Raw genomic sequence first — 18247 nt, forward strand, 5'->3', positions numbered from 1 at the left:
GTAGCGCACAAGTGGGAGTGGGGGGGGGGGCGCGGCATTAGCAGCTGGATAGGGTTGGCCAAGCTGTCCAATCATTTCTTCAGAGGATGATAACCTCAAGTCTGCGGCAAGCTTTAAAGTGACCAGACAAGGTGGTTTTCCCCATCCATATCCATCCAATAAGTATGAAAATATTATACCCTTTAACTTATAACAAGTTAGCCTTTCTTCTTCTAATAATGATTCAGAGGCTCTATTCACATGTAACGGCTTGGATGAGTGGCAGTAGCACTGGCTATTGTGTGCATTGAACAGTAGTTCTGGTGGCAAGAATCCTAGTAATTCTCGCAGGCAGCAGCACCTTGCCGCCCTTGTGAATGTAGCCTTGAAGTACAGGGGAAGGCAAAACACCCTAGGCAACTGTAGCAAGTCATCTTTCTTCACTCCGCAATGTGATAAATTCCCAGAATTTAACTATTTTTACCATAAATACACTTTTCCTAAGCTAATGGCAATTACAATGTACATCCTCTTATCCTCTGTACCGTAATTGTAATAAAAAGCTAATTTGCCCGATCTTTGTATTGACCTTGAATATATTTATACTTATTAATTTAACTCTTAGGCATCTGTTTAGCATACTGAATATGACCAGTTCTTCTTTTTTTGTGACTAAGACCTCCAAATGATTTTAATAATTTTGTCCTCTTTTTTAAATGCTATGGGAATCTTGTATGTACTTCTTATAGTGGCCTATATTTAAGGCTTTATGAGTACCTAAAACATGAGTATTTGTAGTTTCAGCATGAGATTTTGTTTTTGTATTTACAATTGCCGATCCTGCTTGGCATTGAATGCTGTTGTCTTGCATTGCTCTTAGCCAGTTTTCTTAAATTCTTTTGTGGCTTTGTATTCCCAAAATTTATTATGTTTAGTGTATAGTGGCCCCTGCTAGTACCATGGCCTATTACATTGCATCTGCTGTTTTGTCTACATCATTTTACCTCTCTAGGAAAAAGAGCCACATTAAACATTATCCCATCCTCCAGGCCATGAATGAAATGTCTGAATTGAGCCCAACAGCAAATGTGCAGATACACCACTGCTAACTTTTATTATGTATTTTATATGTAATTTTCACGATTATCCTTTTTCCAGTTCTTTACTCTTTGTATGTAAATGCATTAATATTAATTAAGCCAAGCTGGAAAATAGACTTGCCATAGAAAAAATTGCCCAGAGACACAGCCATTTATTACCTTTTCAACATAGAGTTATCAGAGAGCTATATATTATATCTTAAATATTTTATAGCAATATGCTAAAATATTTCATCATTTAACTCTGTCATTATGCAAAATATCTATTATCTATAATCCCCAAAATATTCAAATAAAGAATAGCAGACAACCAACATTCAGTGATTGCAGACAACGATAAATTCTGCTTTCATCTGTCCACATTCACTTGCATCTCATGTCTGCTCTGTTTTATCATTGTCACAGAAATATGGTTTACAAAGACATTATCAGGTATGAAGATAAAAAGAAAGCATGTTGTATGATTGGTCTGTTTGGAAAGGATATATTTTATCTCCTTATTACTTAAAATAGTGCTAAATGCTTAACTTTTTTAACTTTTTTAGTCAAATACTTTTTTATTAAACAGTTTTAAAGTTTTACAACAAACAGATAAAAAGAAACAAGAACAAATACTGTAGATAAGCATAACATAAAGTTGTTACATGCACATCAACATTATCGCAAAGTATTACAGATATACATATTTGTACTTCAAACAATAATAAATATATATATTCCAGTGCCAAGTATATTTTGTTTAATTCCAGTGACTATAGCATAATGGGATATAAAATAACCAAAACACTTCCGCTAAGACTGCTCTTCTCCACCCATTGCCAAACCCCAAATCACCCACCTTACAGAAGAATAAAAGCATAACGACCACTAAATAAATAGAATTGCAGAATACACATGACCCACCCTTCCTACCCATACAGGACAGTAAAACAAAGTAAGTGTTGCAAAATCAAAGTAGGTGGGGATAAGCCAGGTGCAGACAACCACAGGTCCCACAGTTTGGAAAGTTTCGAAGTGCAACCCCTTTGTTAATAGACCAACTTTTTATTAGGCAGTAGGAGATTAACATTCTCAAATCAATCTTTCAAAGTGGGTGGATGGTTATACAACCACCTGAACGCCAACAACTTGCAGTGAAAAGGAGCTGCAAAATGGGGGAATACCTCAGGAGTATTGGTCTTCCTCAAGAAGGTTTAACAAATAAATCTTAGGATCTAGAGGCAAAGTCACAGCAAATACACTATCAATGGTTGAGATCACTTCAAGTATAGAAAAGGTTTCGGGCATCTCCACAACATGTGCATTCAATTAGAATGATCTTTTTAACGTTAATGCATTCACAGCAGCATTAAGGTAATGCATGCCCTAGTATATTTACATGCCCCAGTGTGGCCAAACCTAGTTTTCCTGATCACCACCTCTGGCTCCAGGTCCACAGTAGCGCTTCTCTGAAATTCCAGAGGGGAAAGCATGTACCCTGTGACTTTCACATGCACAGTTTACTAAGGGTACCAAAGGCTCCAGCTGGTGTCAATCATTGGCTTGAAAGAGGTAGGAGTCAGAAGCAGGGAAGTGGCTTGCTGCTGCCAAGGCTTTCTTTCTGCTCCATGACACCCTGTAAGGGGATGGAGCCACTCAAAGACAAAAACCAGAAAAGGGGGAATGTTCAGCAGAAGAGCTGAGAGCAGCCACAGCCTTAAAAGATAAACAGGCATGCAAAAATGGTAAATGCTGAGGTCTGCAGAACTGGGTTTAATAATCCTTTAAATAGCAATCTTTTTACTTGTATTTAATAAGGAAAATACCTGTTAGGCTTTCTGCTATATGCTTATATTGTATAGCCAATGCTGATTTTATAAAGGATAACAAAATTACATCTGACGTTCAGTCCTTTTTTAGGTGTTGCATCCAGCAGCCACTGTATAGGTGTTCATTACATGTATGCCTGAACATGCAACTGAATCCAAACAGAGCGTCTCTAACTTATATGATCTCACCATCATTATCATTAATACATTTTCCTTGTTCTGCTTTTATGTAAAGTTTACTGCAGTTCCCCATCACTCACTGAGCTTCTGCTCTAAAAAAAAAAATGGGCTCATTTATTCATACTGTATATACATGTAAAGACAAAGGAGTCAAATCAGCATAAGTGCCCAGGAATGCATTATGGTCAGGGTTTATTTTGCTGCATGTTGGTGAAAGAATGGAGTGGCAATGAATATCTAATCAATAATTCTCAGATATCAGATGCCAGGACGATAGAGAAATTATACTGAAATCATTTTTCTATGTAAGCAGTCACTGCCCAGCACCCTCTTGTGTGATCCACACAGTAGGATACTGTTAGGATGCTGATTGTTCTTAACTCTCAGATGTGGTCGATATGTGAGTGGGAAAATCTAACAAAAATGTTACCTTAGTCCAACTATAGTATGTCCAGCCTGAGGTTCTTATAATCACAAGAGCCATGTGTTCTGATTATTGCACTGTTAAAGTGTCTTGTTATATCAATTCTTCCATATAGAACTGTTACTCACTGGCTAGCAATGACCTGTTTGTTTCATTTATTTAATTATCCTCTGGGCTATGCTTTAATTAGCCACAACATTTTAATTACAAGTCCTGTGGGACTGTGGGTCAACGCCATGAATCATTTCTCGTTGAATGGCTGTGTTTTCGGCAAGCGTGGAAACCAGTATTTGTTTGAGCCTTGAGTAATTCAGATAATATTCTGAAGCAAATGATGCTTGCAATAACTGCTGTTAAGACACTTCCTGCGTCTTTTATTATCGCATAGGAGTAATGATTTCTATGGTGCTTTACCCTTGGAGTGTAAAACAGTGAACATTTTTATTAGAGGAAAATTATTGGAAGTGATATATTTATTGGATTATTATTGGATTATAAAAAGGAATACTTTATTAGGTAAAGAAGTAAAATAACAAAAAATGATTCACAATTACAGCAGTAGGTATATAGAGCCAAAAGATCACTCCATTTTTATAATAAATGTTAAAATGTACATCAGTAGTAACTTTAATGTCCAACACTTGAAGCACTAATATTTTCATGTATGGATGCACTGCACATCTATAAGAAACTAACTGCAGTTAGATGTCATCCACCTAATTTTGTATACGGATGTTCAGATTCTGGTGTTGTGCTTATCTTTGCACTGAGACCCTGAGCAGTGAGATGCTAAATGGACTGCTGGAAATAAAAATATGCAGAAATGGTACTTAAAGGAGAACTATAGCCCAACCTTTTTACTAATGTACTTCTGTGACCCGAAGTCAGGATATAGTGGGCTACTACCTGCTATATGCTGAGATCACAGCGCACAGCACACTGCAGCCAGGAAAGATCTCGACAATATTGTCCGAATCCACCCCGCTCCGTGATTGACAGCTGGCTCTGCCTCTCTAAAGCCAGAGCCAGCTGTGCCTGCCCCCTACCCGTCTCTCCCTCCAATAAGTGCTGGAGGAACAAAGAGAGTTAAGGGGAAATCCCTGAGGGGAGATGTGACTGACACTTACCGCTCTCTGCACTTATAAGCCATGAGCTATGCGATCAGCGGTTTGTGATGGCTTAGTTCTTAAACTATAGAGCCAGCATGTAACAACTACAGTTGCCATTAGTTCTCCCTTAATAATAAATTGGGAAATATGGAAATTCTTGGAATAATAAATGGAAGAGGTGTGTTATATCATATTAGACAGTTGAAATTTAGGCTAGTTGTAGGTTGCATGAACACTGGTAGTAGGGAACTGGTATATTTAGGATAAAGGGCAGGAAAGGTAAGTACTGTCTTATTACATTGAACCTGTAAGTTTGCCCAGTATATGAAATGTATAGGTTCACTTATAGATGACTTAAAGCCCATTTCCACCTTTATGGAGGTATTTTAAAAAAACATATGCCAGCAATGTACATCGACTGTATATGAACAAGACATATGCAGTTGATGTATATGAACACAGAAATGTAGCTTTCATCCTCATGGAAATGGCTGCCTTTGTGTTTTGCAAGCAATGTGTGTAAATTACAACTGAGCTCTCCACCCCCATTCATTAGTATATATAGTGGCAACCGCCCTGGACAGTGTATTGTGTGTAAAGGCTTGTGTTTAGTGATTGTGTTACACAGAAACACAGGCAAGGGGCAGTTGTTTACAGCCTGTTTTACAATCTGACCTCAGTGTCAGACCAAGTTGCCCGTGGAGAAATTTTGGAGAATTCAGGCCCAATAAAAATTTGATGAAGAAAGCCTGCAATATGAGTCATGAAAATGTGCACACATATACATCATCACTGCATCTCTATATTACCCCCCAAAAAATGCTAATCAATTACAAAGGTGCAAATGGGCCTAGCTCATGAGCACCACATTACAGCACTATTCATTACATACATTTGTGTAGTGCCTAACATGTGTCTTTTCCCTAAATTATGTAAAATGTTTAAATTCAATTTATTAAGGTTCTAATTTCTCTTTGACAAGTATGCTATTTGCTGCATGGAGTTTGGCTATTGTATGCGTGGCTCTCACTTTTGCTTCATGGGGAAAAAAAGCTGAATAGTAAAGCATTGTAGTCCTGGCTTGTGACAGATGTTTGCTGGTAGGTGAAAACAGCAGGTTTTTGGCGTTCACACAAACAGAATATCAGCAGAAAAAAAATTACATATTCTGAATTAGAACTTGGAGGCAGCACCATTACTGTGCGATATATGTGCCGTGTCTGCCAACCATACTTGTCCTCACTCATTTCACAGTAGCACATTCACTGATTCATTTAATTTGTTCTCGGAAAACTAATTTCTTAAAAAAATGATAGTAGGGAAGTGAAGTACTTTGAATGAAGCCTCATTTTATCATGAAGTCAAGTATGACCACAGCCAGAATATTAAGTAGATACTTTTGAAAAATGTTCACTGTATAAATAAGGGGTCTATGAAGGTTTAATTCCCTGAGCATTTCACAAATGTGATCACACTGTTTATGTTCAAGGTTATATCAATGAACCACTCCTGAACTAACTGTTGAGCTTGCATAGGCTCTATTAAAAAAATATCGTAGAAAATGCAACTCTGTATAATTATTTGAAGTTTTCTGACAAGTAGGGCTGATTATAAAAAAACTGAAGCTAAAAGGTGCCTGCAGCAGCAGTTGGCCTCATGGCTCCATTATTTCAATTATGTATTGAAGGCTTTGCAAGGGAAAACTGAAAACTGAATTACATCGAATACCCCCAATCAAGTATGCCATCATCACTACCCATCATCACTACAAGATCTTGGTAAAAAGTATTGCAACTCTGGACAGAAATAAATGTTGTGATAGAGATTGCATAAGCTTATCAAAAAGATGCCATGGCGAATGTGTGCCATAATCAAAGCTAAAGGTGGTCTTTTTTTTGTTGGACAGGTAGTGTATTATATTTTTGGTTTTTGGCTTAGCTATATTTATGCTTTAGAATTGGTACTAAATGGAAAAGGACTTGTATTCATATACAGGTGAAACTCGAATAATTAGAATATCGTGCAAAAGTAATTGCAGTAAGTACTGAGTACATATGCATGCTTGTACTTTTCAGAGGTCCGATATTGTTCTATGTACAATCCTTGTTTTATTGATTGCATGTAATAATCTACTTTTTTGAGGTTGTGGATTTGGGGTTCTTGGGGTTTTCATGAGCTGTAAGCCATAATCATCAAAATTATGACAAATCACGGCTTGAACTATCTTGCTTTGCATGTAATGAGTCTATCTCATATATTAGTTTCACCTTTTAAGTTGCATTAGTGAAATAAATGAACTTTGCACGATATTCTAATTATTCGAGTTTCACCTGTATAGAGATATATGAACCTTTATGAACTATGATCAAGAAAATTCAGTACAGCATTTAGCAAACATAAAAAAAGGTTTTCAAAATATTTTACAGTATGTAAAATAATAAATAATACTTGAGAGCGCTTTAAGTATTTTGATGTTAGTGTTTTAACATTATTGAAGCTTAGAAATTGGTTTGTACCTTTTTTTTTTATGTGGCACTAAAAAATATGTTTTTATATTTTTAAAAGGAAACACATTCTTGCAGTTTAATGATCATGCCAGTAAATATTCCATCTGAAGACAATTCTGAGCTTCAAGCTGTAAAACAGCCTTCCTGTCTCTGAGGCCTCAATATTTTTTTTTTGTGTGTACTGATGTCAAGATATTGTGAAAGTGCAGTCAAATCACATCTGTGATTGTGTCTTCATAACAAGGCCTCCTTCATTCTCTTGGGAACTCCTTATCTCCTTGACTCCCGCTTTCCCGACACTGGCAAACTTAGTCTGCAGTCTGATGTCAGCTCCCAACAGATGATAATTGTGTCTGCACTGGGCCCTCCCGGCCTCCCTCCCCTGCTGGCTCTCTATGTGCCTGGTAAACACTCTCTAGTCGCTCTATAATCATCTTCCTCCTTCTATTACACTCTGCTAATTAAGCACAGCCTATATATAGTTCCGTAATAATAGTAACACGTCTAACAAAGGCACATGCATTCCTACTTAGTGTAAAAATACAGCTTTGATTTTTAATGATTATCTGCTTGCAATTGAGAACAATTAACAGAGAAAACTGTGATTCAAACATCTCTGTACACATGAATAAACAATAACAGGAGATGCAAATCCAACACATGACTTTTGTTTCCAGTAACCAGCATATTTTTTAATTAGAAAGAAATAACAAAATGTAGTTTTTTATTTATAACCTACTGCCACATATAAGTCATTGCAATTGGTTTTACTATGCAAAGTGACATAACTCTTTACATCCAATCACAATTCAGTTTAGAATGCAGTAAAAGATGAACTCTGATTGTTATGGGATCCTTTTTTGCATATTCTCAGTATATTTTTAAATAAGCTTAAACTGCATTTGTTTTTGGATACACGTACATACAGTTAGAATAATATAATAAAGTATCAGTTAGCTGAGTATACCCATTTTGTTTTTTTGTGTGTTTAACAGACCCATGTGTTTATTTTCTATTTTTAAAGGACGAGGGCATTTTGTTTTTTGTTTTATATGTGTCAATAGGGAGAGCATTATCTTTTAACATAAAGTGCGTCAGCTCCCTCTACTGTTAAAATTGTGGAAGACATCAAGGAAACAGTTTTAGATCAATATGTTTAACTGCCTTTGTGCAAGTCTCTGAATCTATTCTACATTTGTGGTTTTATTAGACCTGTTCACATGCAGAATAAGAGCTTTTACAAAGTGAAAGAAAATGTCATCTCTGCAGGAGAGTTTGCTATGTTCAATACCTTTGTGTATGTGGCTGTTGTGAAGTTGCTTTAGAAGACAGTAAAGAATAATGCGTATGCCTATGACAAATGTGACACTGACGGAGGGAATGAGGGAAAAAAGCAGATCATATGGAAAATACTATCATTACATGTACTGTATAACCTATATACTGTTATTAGAATAACATTTTTCATTGGTCCTTTGAAAACATTGCACATATTAGGAGAATTGCAAACATTCTTTAGGTAGACCCTTACACTTTGTAGTTATTGGTAAATTATTTAACAGTTCAAATCTCAGTAAAACCTAAATAGAAGGACCGAGGCAGCTATTGAATATGGGTTTTTTTTTTTTTTATTAAAGATGACTATCACACTATCACCAGACACTGCAGAACAGTGAAATTTGTACACCAGTTACTTAACTTTAGCTATGTTATACCTGGTAGCAGTAGTTGGCAGTTTTTGTGCAGGGTTTTGGTTGTGTGCATAATGTTATTATGGGATAACACCAAATTTGTACAGTTGAACACTGATTCTATGATGATATATGTATTTACCCATGTTAGGGACAGAATACGTTTTCTTCAGTTTAACTCCATGCCACAAATATCTTCTCAGGTAACTACTCAGAAAGGATAAAGTTTGCCTGTGCCATAGATTAGGCTTCAATAGTAAAGCTTTCTCATAACTTAGAATATACACCTTATTATTTAGCTACGCTGTATACAATCTACAGGTTTTATATATCTCTAAATATAATTCTGTGATCCTTATGATTAGGACCCTAAAAATTTCTTTTGCCATGGAAGTCTTGATAGGACACTTCTCCACAATGCCAGAACAAGGGTGTAACTAAAGCCACAATGGACCATGTAATTAGAAAAACAAAAAGTACAAATTAGCAGTGTCATGATCTATATAGGCAGCAGCAATGTTTGTGCTTTTAATTCATCAGATTGTCATGAAAGCAATTTGCATGCAGTATTATTGTATATAAGCTAACCAAAGGCTCTGAAGTTGTTCATTTGGGGTTGCGGGGATCTAAGGGGTACTGCTATTTATGGTTATGGTTGTGTGTGTATATGAGATTTGCATAGATGTTTAGTAGTGGTCAGTCTGTTTTGCAGTGCCAAGTCTGGTACCCCAGGCACATGACTGCTGGCCAAGTCCCACTCACCGGTACTTGTTTACTCTTCCCCTTCAATAACATATACTCTATCTCCAGCATCAACAGCTTATCACTTGCTCTTACACATTCTAAGTGCTTAATGAAGTGACATCAAAAGTTGTATCAGGTTTCTGGAAAGAGCCATGCATTCCTCTAGAAATCTTCTAACTATTTATTGTACATTGCATTCTTTTGTTTTTCAGGTTTTACATTGAAAGTATATCTTACCTAAAGGATAATGCTACCATAGAACTATTCTTCCTGAATGCAAAGTCCTGTATATACAAGGTAATATATTGTTATTATAATAAAAAACACTCAAATTGATACTGTAGGGGGGTATGACATGTTTAATCTAGAAGTAAAGCAACATGAGGGCCCAATAAACAATTGCCCATGTGACAAATAATAGTTCAGATCTAAGGGATTTAGATATTAGATGTGACTATTGTGCCAACTGTTAAATAATTATGAACTGCATTATCCAGAAAAATCCAGACATTTTTACAGAAAAGTTGCATAATCAGCGCTAAAAAAAATATGGTTTCTTAAAATAATTACTCAATGTTTGGCACAACAGACGTGTTTAGAAGTGCACCAAGAGGATGATGGTGCAAGAAAGTCAATATAATAATAAACTATTTGTTGGGACAATGTACTTTATTGGAGATGGTGTGCGCCATAAGAAGATGATGTATGTGACCATTCTCATCCATATTCATCCACCAGCCTTAGTTTATTGGGCCCTAGGTGTTGTGAAACAGAAGCAATAATGGAAAGCAGACATTCTCAGGTGTTTTCACGTACCTTCTAGTATCTTCTCAAGCATCCTAAGGCCTTTGAAACTATGGGCAATTTAACATATTAATAATGACTTTATTTCACAAAGTGTACAATTGGCCTGTCCCTCCCATTTCTTGCACCTAAATGTTGGTTCTTAAGCATGGTGGGTGCACTCAAGAACTATAATAATTTAACCCATCAGGCAAGTAAGGGCAGGCCAGCTCTTCATTTCTAGAAGCCAAGTTGGAATTCTCATCTCATATAGCCCAATGTTTTGGCGGTTCCAGAATGAGAGAAAATATTGGATGTACCAGGGATCCCTGATTTACATTAATGCAGCTGTTTTACATTATTTAGTGTGGGGAAAGGCTCATTTTACACTAGAAATGGTAGGAAGGAAGATAGCATAGATGACATCACTGTATAAAATCAGCTTTATTAAAACTCAAAGTATGCCACACAGTCCCACCTTGATCCATCTCTCTCTAACGCATCCCAGAGGTGGGACTGTGCGGTACAGACAGTTGAAGTTTCTTAATAAAGCTGATTTTTATACAGTGACTTTATCAGGGTGCAGCGGACTGGGAATCTGGGACTCTGCAGATACCAATGTTTTCCTGGGCTTGATTGCTGGATATCAGTGTCTACTAAAGATTGTAACAAGGAAGATAGTATGACATCGACCTTATGTGTAATATAAGTAGGTTACTAGTGCCTTCTTACTCACTAGGAAAACAGTCACTTTGAAAAGGTAAAATTATATAAATCATTGTAGTTGTCATTCAGTTAGGTTTAATTATTTACCTTTGACTCATTTTATCTTTTCATTTTGTTAGCTCTTAAAATGGTAACAGTCTACACTTACATTTGAAACAAACACACAAACACAAAAACAGCCTGTTGTGTTTATAAAAATGCATAATAGTGTGTTCCCTTCTTGTGAGTTTAGCAGTATAACGACAATCAAATTACACTTGCAGTGTGTTATTCATACCTCTAGGTGGCAGCATTTCCTCATATAACATGAAAGTAAAAAAACATTTCTGATACCATTGCAACCTCGACAGTGATATTGTCAGTCTGATTAAAAACACGGAAGTTAAATAAACATCAAAGTACATTACTCCAAGGATCAAATTGTAGTAGCAAATGAAGTTATACTTCATAAAATAAAAACAGAGACAGTCACCTGTAGCAGTTTTGTTCCTTTGTTATTGCTGTATTCAGTACCGGAAATGTTTATTAAAGCAAATGCTGGGGGGTTTTTTAGAGATACTATCCCATGTTTTTTTCAAGATTTTTTTCAATTCTCAAATGGCTATATATCATAGAGCTAAAAACAAGTATTGGTCCTCTGATATATACAGTACATATTGTACAGTTTCAGCCAGCTATACATGTACCTCTGGGATACTTTAGATCAGGGGTCCTCAATATATATATATTTTTTAATACTCGCCTGATCCCTAGATCCACAGACGAACTGCAGCTTCTGAGAATATACGCTATTAGCGTAGCGGCGAAGCCGGTTGCGCATTTTGCAGAGCTCCTGCTACGCTAATAGCGTATATACTCAGAAGCTGCACACAGCTCGCGCCGGTTTAAGTAGTAACCAGCACGCTCTGTTGCAGCTTCTGACAGCGTGGGAGATGGGACGTTGCGTTTGTCGGTGGATGACCAATCAGGAAGCCGGGCAGTACGCCATGACTCGTGTCACGGCTTCCTGATTGGTTAGGAAGCCGGGCTGCCTACCAACAAGTGAAGCTTGCTTCCCAGCCAATCAGGAAGCCATGATGCAAGTCATGACGTACCACCTGGCTTCCTGATTGGTCAGGAAGCCAGGCTGCCTAGAAAAAAGTGAAGCCGGCTTCCTAGCCAATCAGGAAGCCAGGGGGTGGGTCAGAACGTGCCGCCCAGCTTACTGATTGGTTAGGAAGCCAGGCTGCCTACCATCTGAAGCTTGCTGCCTAGCCAATCAGGAAGCTGGGCAGCATGTCATGACCCGCTTCCTGATCCGGCCCCCAACAATGTCTGAGGGAAAGTGAACTGGCCCCCCGTTTAAAAAGTTTGAGGACCCCTGCTTTAGATAGATAGGTCCTGTGGGTTTATAATTGGTAAACTCAGAACAAAAGTTACATTTACTAAGAACAAGATTCTGTAGATATATTATTATTTCAAACCTATTATTATTACTTAAAACCTATATCCATGGAAACAAATAAATCTCTAGCGGCCAGAGATCTGCTGATGTCATCACCTACAGTGTAGGGCTCATAGCCTTGTATTATACATGAGGACGCTGAGGGACAGTCCACAAGTCAGAGTAGAGGCGAGAGTGCCAACCACTAGGAGAGCTGGGATCAGGTAAGTAATAGCTCCTCTAGACATAAAAGCTCCCCTAGACATAAACAAGCCGTTAACCCTTGTAGTTTGGGGGTAGTCTTTTTTGCCCCCAGAGATAGGCTTTAAAGACTATATGGTACTTAGGAAAACATCACCCTTTGGGCTAAATTATGCCTGTGTTGACAAGTGTCTTTCCTATAAGGTCTGCGAAAGGAACTGTCCAAAACACTTGCTCGGGTTGATGTAAATGCCTTAATATTTTACGCTGAGGAGTACTTTAGCTCTGTATAAATAGATATTAAGAACAATAAGCCTTCAACAAGCTAACCACCTATTGTTGTATCACCTTCTTTAATGAACACATTTTCTTTGCAGCTTAAGTTTAACAAGCTGTTATTCTATGTTTTCTTATCATCACCTTCTCCCATGCATGCCTTTAGGATTTCTTCAGAGCCTTTTCCATCCACTGGAACTCCCTTCCCCAATTTATCTGGCTATCTTCTACTTTTTCCACCTTTAGGCAATCCCTGAAAACTCTTTTCTTTAGGGAAGCCCATGCCAATTTTACCTAAGAACTGAACTTTCTCCATCAACCAATCGCCATACAGATATTACCTTCCAAATTACTTGCCCCACGCTTTTAGATTGTAAGATGTCTTATATTGAATTTTATGAAAAGTTCCGTGCAAACTGTTGGTGCTATATAAATCCTGTATAATAATAATATAGTATACTGGGCTTCATTTACACTGCACTGCAAAAACTACCACCAGCTGAAATTGTTGGGGCAACACTCCTGTCTAGCCATGGGTGCAGATGTTATATGAAATAATGGCGCCAGAGGACCAGGGTGAGGTATGCTGCAGAACTCTGTAGTGCCAGCTTATCATGGCATAACAAAGATTTCTAACCTGCCCAATCACGATTGCCTCCAATGAGCAACTGCCAGAGGGGCTTGTAAGTAGCTCATAGACAATAGGTTGTTGATTTTAATCGCATCGGGAGAATATCATATATTGTCTGCTGTTGCCTTTAATCAATAAAAAAAAGTGCAAAGGAGAATAATGATGTGTAGTAACCCATGGCAACAAATATTGCTGTCTGCATTCAGTGTTTTGGTCATTGAAAGATGACCTGGCCAGTTGCAGCGGATTAATAAATTTTCAACTGCTCTTTGCCTTTATAAATAAAAGTGTAAGTCCCTCTTGTTCATTGAGCTGCCGGTTCATAGACAGGATAGAGATGGAATGTGAAGCAATCAGGATATGATAATAGCTTGTCTCCAAAGCATGCCAGTAAGCTTTCCTCTAGTTAGGGGAGGGTACATTTTCTGTTCAAAATAAAAGAAGTATTAGTATTATGCACACTTTAAAAATGAAGGATCTTCCTGCATTTGTTCTCCTAAAAATTATTTTGGCCCCAGTGCAATATAAATGAGCGGAAGATGAAAAGAGCCGCTGGGATTTCTGCATAGCACTTAACACAGGAGGGTATTCAGGGCAGGGTGTTCCTAGGGGAACCGCAGTGTACTTTTTTAACACAAAGAAGGCAAGGTCACAGCAGAGTCCCAGCAGTTGCTTCTAACAATTCTAATATGCCAGAATGCTTTCTTGCCAAGAAGTTAGTGCTCACTACAGTCTATAGAAAATGACATTCCTGTTGACTAAACACTATTGTCCTAGAACAAAATGTTGCCTGCTAGAGATAAGCAGTTTCCTGACTGAAAACTGTCAATACGGCATATTATTAAGAGCCATGCATTGTCCCTCTCTTGTTCAAACTTTGATCCCACTTCGGGAAGATCAAATTAATGTTAGACGCCCTAGAGTTCACATTTTCTCTTCTTAAATTATATGTTTCCAAAGAGCCCGACCTATTAATTCACTAATGAGCCACTACCATTGAGAATCTAAGTCTTATTGCTAGGAACGGTCCTTTCTTTACCTTCTGGCTATGCATTCCTTTAACTAGCTCCCCACCAATAATTGACATAGACAGATTTAGTGTAAAGAAAACAGGCATGGATTGCTTCAATGCCTCTGAGATATTTACAGATCAGCGTGAAGTCACACCAGAAAGGCTTTAAAAAGGAATTAGGAACGAAAGCCTTTGGCACTTGATTGGTTATGTTTCCATTGCCAATTACAGTAGGAAAATTAACATAAGTCATATTGCTATAGGTAATACTGGCACTTTACTTTTGAATGTGAGTGAAATATTGATATACTGAGATTGAGTGTAGTTCTCTTGTGGTTATATAATTTACCACTATGTCCGATTTCCATGGATTTCCACTAAAGTGTCACTCACATGGAGAAAATCAATTAAAAAATATTCTGACTGAAGGTCCACAAAAGTTTGGAGCCTTTCGGTACGAAACAATGAATCTACCTCCATACAGAAAAACCTGAATATTAGACTCTACAAACCACAAAAACAAACCATATAATTTCACAAAAAATAAACAGATCTTACATCAAAAAATCACCAAAGACTGCTTCTCTGTTCCCACAAAACACCTTTGATTCTTCCACTTTGTATTGAAAAGGGAGCATGTAGTACGGTAATTAAAAACCATGGTAATAAACATAACAAAAAAAACCTCTCCCCTCTTTCTCAATTAGCTATAATGAGAGTCTATAAATAATAGCTATATCACTATTAGTGGATAAGGTAATATTTATATACGGTATAAAGTAAAATCAATTATTTATATCTCAATAGGTGATACATTGTGGAAACCATAATGGTATCAAATGAAACATCAAACAATGCAAGTTATCATAATAGTCAATATCATATGCATAAATGTAAAGATCAATGAGAGACACAGTTACCGTGCTATACCAGTACCCACCCAAATGTGTACGTTTAGTTAGATTATACAACAATCCACCTGAAATGTGGATTTCAGGTAAATGGTATATATAGGTACAGGACACAGCAGCACCCGCCAAGTGGTGCCCTCTAGTCTATAAATGAAATCTTGTAAAATCTCACATGGATCACTAGTATTTTATAACTCCAAGTTTCATCATACAGTTCATCAGTGTTCCAACCTCTCAAGATGGCCCTATATCTGTTTGTGATCCAATATGTTTTTTTCATGGAGAACTATGGGAAACAACCTTCACTCTCTACTGCTCAAACCACTTAAAATAAATCCTCATTTACTGCAGTGCACTTAATACAAATCCAGAACTGCCTTGTCTTAGCAAAATAGAAAACTTACTGTACCAGTAGCAAGTTATCTATATAGGAATGGTTGTTTTCTAGGATGACCATACCATAGTCCAATATTTGCAAGCTATGTACATACATTTCCTTTCAAGTGTTAATTAAGCTGTGAAGGTATTAGCTGCAGAACGATAACGAACATTCTGATCATTGGAAGCACTCATCTTAAGCAAAAAATTCCAGCATGTCAAAAAAGTTCAATTTTCTTCAAGTAGAAGTGAATTATCTTTCTACCATGAATGTTCCATTACATTGATTTGCTCGGTCATGATTCCAGCAGTGTCCAGTTAAAATGAGCATGGGAAGATCTGTCACTGCTCACTGTGCTCGGTGTAAGATCTGCCTATGTATGGTTAACCAGACGAGTCTAAATAATAATGGTTACTCAATCTGATTTCAGCCAAGACTCCTCTTGCCTATAGATATTAGTAAATACATCTGGCTACCCATATTTAGGAGAACTAGTGACTGGCAAATTTACAGGAATTTCGTTGGATTAAGTTAGTGGTCCACCACAACAGGACAAGCACCCAAAGGCATTTCACGCTTGCTTAATGATGAAAATGTTATTTTAAAACAGTCCAGATTTGTTATTTAATGTTTGTGGCTGGCATAAAGGCTTCCCATAGACATAATATGATAGATTTCTATAACATCATGTCGTGTTTGTGGGCAGGGGCCAACACTTCAAATAAAATATACAGTATTAGGATCATTTCTGTGACAAAGATTCAGCAGGAATCAGCCGAAATGTGAGCACTGTATAGATAGTCTTAGAGTGATATCTCCCTACAGCAGCTGCCTCTGCTACTCCCTTCTCTGCCCCCTAAGTGTCTGTGCCGCTACCTGGGAGAAAGAGTTCAGCTCTTACGTAGTGAGTTGTGTACTGTACACTGAGTTGGATTCTGGGCGGCCCAGCCAGAAGTGCAGGTAGATTTCTGTGTAGGGCAAACTAAATGTGAACTGGCCGAACAAGCCCTGGCGGACGTGGAAATACTTGATATGGGCAAAGTCAAGTAATGCAAGGACAAATGCTCCTCCTGGTTCTGACTGGACCCCCCTCTTCCCCAGGCCTCATAGCAGCTGCATGGACTGCTATGGTGGTAGTTCTACCAGTTTTACATTGTCAGCTACTAAGCTGATACAAAACATAGGTGGACCCAGGGTGTCTATCACTGTACTAGACCTCATTAATATTTATAAAACAAGTTTTACTGTAGGCTTTATGTTGCAAACAAATGACATTTGTAATGTTACCTAACATTTTCACATTTTGAAGGCCTTCCTAAAACTGTTAGTATTGATTTAGGTTTACTAGTAAGGTTTAGATGGATTAAGGATCAATTATCCCTGTAGATATTTGCTTTCTAAATTAAACAGGCATAGTTATCACTTTTCATAAAATAAGAGATCCTCTGCTCTAAAACAAAAGAGCGTGCTCAGATGATGGCATATTTTACAGTCTTTTAAGCCAATCCCCATGCCTTTCAAGTCTTTTTATGGACCTCCTGTTCTAAAATGCCAGGGGGGAATGTCATCTTCATCCCTTTATTAAAACCTGATCAAGTAAACAAACTGCAGAACTGAACACCAGACAGTAGAACAGGCTGACCTGGCTGTTACATAATTGCCTGACTTGTTGCTTTAGATGAAGTGTAGCCATTTATTTGTACAGAGAGCAATAAACAATTTTGTGATTTGAAACATTTGTCATGAAAATGTATTGTATATACACAATGAATTAATTCTAATATCTATGCTCACAGGAACGTCCTCAGGTCCCAGATGACAGTTCTGTACTAAAAGTTATGTACTATATTATCTTGGACTTTGGGAATCCTCTGTGATGCCTAAAGTTCTTATGTTATGTTACAGCCTGTGAGGCAACAGGTACACAATTCCTATTGTGTGTCTTATTTTGTGTAGCTAACTAAGCTAAATAAGTAATAGTTATTTTGTAAAAAAGAAAAAGCTGATATGATAATAATTGCAGGGTGATATGGAATAAGTGTTTGCTATGTTATCTTCTCTGTCAATAAACAAGAAAAAATGATGTCTGCTAAGAGCATATTTCTGTACATAAACATATACTATAATTAACATGAAACTCTTCTAATTGGTGCATGTTTCTTTTTTCTGTTTAACCATAGTCCAGTATAATGTGCAATTAAGAAGATTGTAGGTTGCCATTATACCATGCTTTATTATACCATGTTGGTGAGTGATGTAGGTCCACACTTTCCTCATTTCTTTCACATTGTCTCCCTGCCTGGTCAGAAAATGAAGTACTGCCACAATACCTCAGAGAATCCCCTGGTAACCAGTGTCAATGA

The 18247-nt window shown here is 37.4% G+C and overlaps 1 protein-coding gene across 2 annotated transcripts in view; it reads left to right on the forward strand.

Moving 5' to 3' along the window:
• The window catches only part of FRMD4A (FERM domain containing 4A), a 246056-nt gene that overhangs the window by 131528 nt on the left and 96281 nt on the right, over positions 1-18247 (forward strand). For both annotated transcript variants that reach the window (XM_018553740.1, XM_018553741.1), the window contains exon 5: positions 9755-9839. In XM_018553740.1, coding sequence (XP_018409242.1) covers positions 9755-9839 — 85 coding nt within the window. The remainder of the gene's footprint in view (positions 1-9754; positions 9840-18247) is intronic.

This window comes from Nanorana parkeri, unplaced genomic scaffold (genome assembly GCF_000935625.1).
Source record: "Nanorana parkeri isolate BGI_ZX_2015 unplaced genomic scaffold, ASM93562v1 scaffold128, whole genome shotgun sequence".
Lineage (NCBI taxonomy): Eukaryota > Metazoa > Chordata > Amphibia > Anura > Dicroglossidae > Nanorana > Nanorana parkeri.